Here is a 7,531-nt window from a genome sequence, read left to right as displayed (position 1 = left end):
ACTGCAGGAAGGGGGTAGAAAGCTTTCTTCCCATTTGGTGGTATTGGTCTCTTATATTACAATTCTGGAGTAGGATATTGGAAGCCACCAGTAGGATTTGTTCCGCAATCATACCGACTGATCTTGAGCTCATCCCACAGTGGCTTCCACACGTTGACTTCCATCCACACAGAGATGACCTGCCTACTCATCTATTGACCACTGTCTAGCTTCTCATCTCGGCCCCATGGAGGTCCCACAGTCTCTCGTCTTCCTTGCAATGGGTTAATAAGGTCAACGACATCTGCAGGATGGCGGAATTAGCACATTGGAATTCCATGTCCAGGTCAATATTCCTAAAGACATGGACCCCATGGCTATCAACTAAACAGACTCCCATAGAATAGCAGTTACACATACTCACTCCATAGACTTGGTACATTTGCCTTGATGCACCTCACACATACGTCCAGCTGAAACTGAATGTTTAATGTCAGTCATTAAGGCCATACAAAAAAATAATACATAAATTGTACAATCTATTCAGACTAGTCTCTGCTTTTTGAGTGGATTTTCTTCCTGAGCGCCTCCTTAATGTCCTTATTCCTGAAGCTGTATATAACCGGATTCATCATAGGCGTTAATACTGTGTAGAGCATGGCCACCAGAGAGTCCACATCTGAAGAGTAGGAAGCCTTTGGTCGGATATACATGAAGATAAGTGGAAAGAAATAGATACTGACCACCAAGAAGTGTGAGGCACATGTGGAAAACGTCTTCTTACGTCCATCTTTGGAATTAATTTTGAGGATGGTTATTATGATTTTAATGTAAGAGACGACCACAAGGGTAAAAGTTATTAGAAGGGCGAAAGCTCCAATGGAGGAGCCAACCGCTACGTTGAAGGAGGTGTCAGTACAGGCCAACTGAAGCAATGGCGGATGGTCACAATAGTAATGATGGATGATATTAGGACCACAAAATGGTAGCTTCAATGCTAAGATTAAGACTACGATTGGAATGGCAAAACCACCAGACCATGTCATAACCATCAACAGTAAATACCGTTGTCTGGTCATAATGGTCGGATAATGTAGAGGAGAACATATCGCAACATATCGGTCATAAGACATGACCATCAGGAGTAAACATTCTGTTCCTGTTAAAGACAAAAATATATACATTTGAGCAAAGCAAGCCGCATACGAAATGGCGTCAAGGTGCATCGAGAACTTGGCCAACATCTTCGGAATGGTTACTGTCGCATAGCTCATATCAAGTAAAGACAAGTTACTGACAAAGAAATACATCGGAGTATGGAGACGATGGTCAAGGACCACCAAGAAGAAGATGGTTCCATTTCCAGTGATGGTGAAGAGGTAGATAAAGAGAAATATACAGAAGAGCAGAGTGTGATAGTTCTGAAGACTCGGGAAGCCAAAGATGATGAATTCAGTGACAAGATGAAGGGTAAGATTACAAGAGACTTCTGACCTATGGTAATCCTTGTCTACCTGGACCAGAAAAATCACATGGAAAAAGGTTAATAATAAGGTCCGATGGATAGGAGCTTAGAGGTAAGCTTCGCTCTATTGTCCCACATATCTCTTACATAGGCTGTTCTGAAGGATTCTGTAGGGTTGTTTTGGAAGTTAATATGAGAGATTGGGTTGTGTCACCAGATTGGTTTGACTTAGGAGCACTCTAAAGGACATTGTCTAAGTGTCACTTTGACACCCTTTACTGGGTTTGAGGCGATCTTGAAATTTCAGGATCGTTTTTAAAATCCGATTTCCGATCATTTTCCATTCGAACCTGATCCCGATACCAATTCCGATCCCAATGCAAGTCAATGGGGTCTGCTGAGCACAAATATTCCTTCTGGAGTTTTCTCATCTCACCCACCTTAGTAGTCTGGGTGAGATGTACACCCCCTCCATTACCTGACCAGCCATAAGCTTACAACATCTATACAGGAATACATGACAGAAGGACATATACATCTATACAGGAATACATGGCAGAAGGACATATACAACGACACAGAAATACATAGCAGAAGGACATATCTATACAGGAATACATGGCATAAGGACATATACATCTATACAGGAATACATGGCAGAAGGACATATACATCTATACACATTGCAGAAACTGGAGCAAATGCAGACAGTAGAACACAATTTGGCCATACAGACAGGACATAAGTCCAAATACATAGTCATGACATGAAATTATATATATATATATATATATATATATATATATATATATATATATATATATTGGTATATTGCTTAGAATACAGATAGCTGGACAGAGTGTGTTTAGACACCAGGTCATCGGCCTACCTTGATCCCTGCCATGTTACACCAACTGTTTGAAATACTGGTGAGTGGAGAGGAAAAGGCCATAGATTCACCTCCCCAATGGTTCTTGTGTTACCTATATATAGATTGTATAATATGTACAGACCTAATATTATGTGTAAAGGAGTTGTGAATGGAGCACTATGCACTTACATGACTGACGCTCTATTCATTGCTATAGGACTGTCAGGACTAATCTCCAGCAGTGTCTGCACTCCCATAGCGATAGATGGAGTGTCCATCATGAAAGGGTAAAAGTGTCCATACTGGCACAACCTTTTAAGGCTTACATACACATGCAACCAGTTCAGATACATAACTGAACAAATTGCAATATAACACTCAACAGACGGGAAAATCTGAGAAACATTCTGCAAATTACTTTGTAAAAAAGTTTTGCAATATGAAAGATTTATAAAGTTTTTCCCATTCTGTGGTTATAAAATGCTAATAAGGAGCAATAATAGGATTATTACATTAGGAAGTTATTACCTGGACCCGCACGGATCATCACGTTAATAATTGAAACCCTATTACACCTGATCTGGAGCCCGCACTGGTTCTAAGCTCCGGTGTCCGGGGTGTCGTCAGACTCTTACCTTGTATAGATTGATTTCCATAGCAAGAAAAATGACTTAAGATTAAAATCTCCTGAACCCGAGCTTGGATTTCTTCCTCCAACAGAGAAGCTTCAGACTCCTTACATCTCTATTTATACCCTTTACAATAAATCGGAGGGGTATTAATTGTGGTTATAAACCCCCCAGGAATTATTAGTCCTGGCGCTGATACGTTGTAGCATCTGAGCCCCCTGTCATGTGTTGTTGATGTAAATTAGTAGCCCGCGTCTTCTGGCCCCTTAGGGGTTAATCAAGATTTAGCAAATGTTCCTTAAATTAACATACAGTAAACAGAAGTGACCCGAATGGCCCCAGTGGGATCTCGTATTCATTATACTGTTAGTATACGCCATTCTCATGCTGGATACATTGGCTGTCTAATTGTTGCCATTGAAAAGTGAGTCTTGTAGTGTCATTGTGTTCATCCAGAGCTTTGAGTGTAATTCTGACTTTAGGGTGCTACCTATACGGGTCTTGGGTTGGAATCTATGACGTTTGTGTGTTCTCCCTGTGTTTTTGTTGGATTTCTTCAAGGTACCCTGGTTTCTTCCCGCATTCCAAAAGATATACTGATGGGAATTTAGATTGTGAGCCCTGTTATATAGAGGTGTGACTCAAAAAACATGGGGCATAATGCAAAATCTGTTACAGGGTCCCCACCTACCATGTGCCATTCAGAATAATAGTATATTTTATTTGGCACAGGGACCTATTGGGGCCCAATCTGCTATCTCTGCTCCAGTGCTATAACTATAGCCCCTGATAGTGCCCCAAAAGGTCCCTCTGCCCCCCCAAAATATACTGTTATTCTGAATGGAACATGGTAGGTGGGGGAACCTATAACACATCACAGTGCAGATCTTCCCATTGGGTACTACAGTTCCACCTTCCAATCTGCACCTGCAAGGAAAACTCTGCAGTATTAAAGCAATACAGCACATCAACATATCGGTCAGTAAAACTAGCCCAACACTGAACAAACACCGATAAACTGGGGTCGGTAACCTGTCTTGGGTATTGACACTGTATATGGTCAATCTATGATCACCCACCTAAGGTGCCTAAGAGGAGAAGTTGGCCTTCACCCCCTACACGCTGGTGCTCCAACATGGAGTGGAGTTGCCAATGCCCATGGACTTCTGTATGAAGTAGTGCAGTCTGCTGCACTATTATCAGGGGCTTGGCTACAGGGGACCCCAAATGACCACACGGAGGCCGCCGACCTGCTCCATCTTCTGCACCGGGTCGGCGCTTCCAGTCCCTGATGGAGGAGGGCCGAAACCTTCACAATAGTCTACAGGGGATTTCGGTCTACCCCTGGGGCCAGAACCTTGTTTCCAGGGTCTTTGGGGGTCAACGATGGGTTGGAGGTTATTTAGGCCTTGTTTTGGCTCCGGTCTTCCGCTGGTTATTCAGTTCTTCTGGCTACAACTATCCCTGCACTCCTGATTCCTCCTAACTCCTTTCCATCTGCTCCTCCTTCTGTGTTCCCATTTTTGGCCTTCTGAATTTAACCTCGGCTTACTTTCCAGACTGCCTCGCCTTGACCTTCTGATTGGGATACCTTCTGACCTCCTGTGGATGACCTCGGCTTGTTTCGAGACTACTCCTATTTGACCTTTTCTTGGCTACTTCGTGACCTCTGGTGTATCACCCGGCTCTCCGATCTAATTATTTGCTTCGCCCTCCTGCTACCTTGTGACCTCCTTTGTACTGGCCCAGCTTGTTGACTTCGTCTTGGCTTTCCCTGGAACCTGCGAGACCTCCTGTGTCCCGACTTGGACTGTACGACCTTACTGCAGTGCTTCCTCTGTTTCCTGGCATTGTTCTGAACATCTCTCTCCTTGCTGACCAGCTCCTCACATTTCTTCATCTACTGAGGTTAGTGTTATCGGGTTTTCTGGGTCCTCTGCTACTTGGGGTTCGCTGAGTGTGTGGCGCTCTCTGGCCAGTTGCGGTTCTGGGTCCAGGAATTTACCAAGTCCAACTCCACCATCAGGAGCTCTGGCAAAGACCTCTTGGGCTTCATTCTGCTCTGGTTAGGAGAACGTTGTACACTTGGTGCTGTTTGGACTCGGCATGTGGGGATTCTGGGTACCCAGGACTAATTATCTGTTGTTGCATCAGGTTCCTAACAATACCACTGTTCTAAATGGCACAAGGAACAATGTAGGCAGGGGCCCCATTACAGATTTTGCACTGGAGCCAGGAACTTCAAGTTATGCCACAAGTTAAGCCACAATTTGGTCCTACCTCGTCATACTGGCAGCTTACAAGAGGTCCCCTGGTTAATGTGGTAAATGTACACTGCAACTGTAGTGAGGAAAGACCCTAACTAAGAAGATCACAGCATGGGTTGTATGTTACTTTGCCATACATACACAAGGATTTTGCTCAGGGGCCTTATAGACAAGTCACATACAATCTTAGTTTAGGAGATCACATTTAGCACTGGAACAGAATCAGTGGAACATCAAACATTATAGACATTGACACCAACACAAGAACATCTGTCACCTTCTACATGGGCATGTCTTACAGGAGAAGTCTACTGGTCAAGGCTCATTGCATAGTAACTGGGAAAATGGTGCCATAACCTGGTTGAGACAATTGGTTTGAAGTCAATAAATTATGGTATAAACTCAGGGTACAAATATAAGGGACACTCTCTAAAACAGAGTAGTTGTTATATCATATGTAAATGTGAAGGTAAGGAGCCACCACAAAGACTTATTGTGCTTATTTGTGCTTCACAGACTTTGTCAATCCCATATAGGGCTCACAATTTACAATTCCTATCCGTATGTTGTTGCAGCATGGGAGGAGACTGGAGTAACCAGAAGAAACTCACCAAACACAAGAAGAACATACAAACCCCTTGCAGATGTTGGTTGGATTGCAACCTAGGACTCCAGCCACCGTGTGGCCCAGGGAATAGACATTTATTTAGAGGAAAAAATCAAGGACAATGCAAGGCAATTTTGTAAAACTTACAGAGTCACAGATTTCATGGTCTTGGCGTTCTGATGAAGCATCTGCAGAATCCTTCCCCGCATCTCCTTAACTTTCAGTCCATAGATGACAGGATTTAGGAGTGGAGGAGCCACCAGCAGTTGCACCGACATAATGGTCCTAAATTCAAAATTTAAATGTTCTGGAATAAAACGATGGATGAGAATCTCAAAGAACAAATTGAACGCATAGTTGACGATGGTTATCAAATGTGGCATGCAGGTCTGTAAAGCCTTGGCTCGGAAGTCCTTGGAAGACTTTATACAAACCTTTAGGATCAGAATGTAGGAGGTTATGATCAGCACTGGCATCAAGCCTGTGAACGTTGAGGACGTGAGTAGTCCAAAGAGATTACTGACAGTGATATCAACGCAAGAAAGCCTGACCACTGACCAATTGTCACAGTAGACCTTTAGTATGGTGCTATCACATAGAGGAAGTTGAATAGTCAGTACCAGGTTGATACCAACCATTACGATGGTATACAACCAAGCTGAGACAACCAGTTTGAAGACAGTGGCCAAGGTCATTATGCTGTTGTATCTCAGGGGGTTGCAGATACACACATAGCGGTCATAGGCCATGATGGTCAATGTGATCATCTCACCTCCTGCATAGGTATGGAGGCAAAACACTTGTATCAAGCAGCCGGTGTAAGTGATGGTCTTCAGATTGCTCAGTAGACCGAATACAAGGTAAGGTAAGAAGGAGGTGGTGCCGTAGATACCGTTAAGACACAACATGGAAACAAAGATGTACATGGGTTCCTGTAGGGTCTTGTGTAACAGAACAGCCATGATGACCGAACAATTGAAAAATATGACCATAACATAAACCAGGAAAGCTACGATGCCATATAAATATCTCATTGATGTCATCTCCCCGAAACCGAGAGTCAGCACAGGGGGGTGAAGGTCCGTATAGTTCTCCATGATCCTTAAGGTCAGAAGTTACTATCACTGCCAGAGAGAATAGAGAACAGTTTTAGGGTCTTGTGAAATGCATTCATAAAATTATTAAGGGAGTACAAATAATATCTGGGTGTAATGGTGGAGGAGGATGAGCACAAGTACTAAATGCCTTCTTCTCTACAGTGTTTACACAAGAAAATCCATTGGCAGCAACATGATTAGGGGTAATGTTAACTCTCATCTAAATGTCACTTGTGTAACCCAGGAACAGGTGCGGCGCCGCCTGCAAAACACTAAAATAGAAAAATCACCCGGTCCAGATGGAATACACCCCCGATTTCTGAGGGAATTAAGCATGGTCACAGATAGACCCTTGTATCTAATATTTAAGGATTCAGTAATGACCGAGTCTGTTCCACAGGATTGGCGAATAGCAAATGTGGTGCCAATTTTCAAAAAGGGGTGTAAAAGTGAACCTGGAAACTATAGGCCAGTAAGTATGACTTCTGTGGTGGGGAAGATATTTGAGGGCTTTCTAAGAGATGCTATCCTGGAGTATCTCAATGTAAATAATCTTATAACCCCCAATCAGCATGGGTTTATGAGGAATCGGTCCTGTCAGACTAATCTGATCAGT

At 43.2% G+C, this 7,531-nt stretch overlaps 2 protein-coding genes across 2 annotated transcripts; both read right to left on the bottom strand.

Moving 5' to 3' along the window:
- Positions 1 to 527: 527 nt before the first annotated feature.
- On the bottom strand, positions 528 to 4,844 carry LOC142194199 (olfactory receptor 6N1-like). The gene is made up of 2 exons (XM_075263216.1): positions 4,686 to 4,844; positions 528 to 1,493 (listed from the first exon to the last, which is right to left on the bottom strand). The coding sequence occupies exons 1-2, from the start codon at positions 4,842 to 4,844 to the stop codon at positions 528 to 530; spliced, it is 1,125 nt and encodes a 374-aa protein (XP_075119317.1).
- Positions 4,845 to 5,961: 1,117 nt separating this feature from the next.
- LOC142194198 (olfactory receptor 51E1-like) lies at positions 5,962 to 6,915 on the bottom strand. Its single transcript, XM_075263215.1, has one exon. The coding sequence runs from the start codon at positions 6,913 to 6,915 to the stop codon at positions 5,962 to 5,964; it is 954 nt and encodes a 317-aa protein (XP_075119316.1).
- Between the last annotated feature and the right edge of the window lie 616 nt (positions 6,916 to 7,531).

This window comes from Leptodactylus fuscus, chromosome 2 (genome assembly GCF_031893055.1).
Source record: "Leptodactylus fuscus isolate aLepFus1 chromosome 2, aLepFus1.hap2, whole genome shotgun sequence".
Lineage (NCBI taxonomy): Eukaryota > Metazoa > Chordata > Amphibia > Anura > Leptodactylidae > Leptodactylus > Leptodactylus fuscus.
The sequence above is the reverse complement of the archived record's forward strand: the minus strand, read 5'-3'. Positions and strand labels throughout refer to the sequence as shown.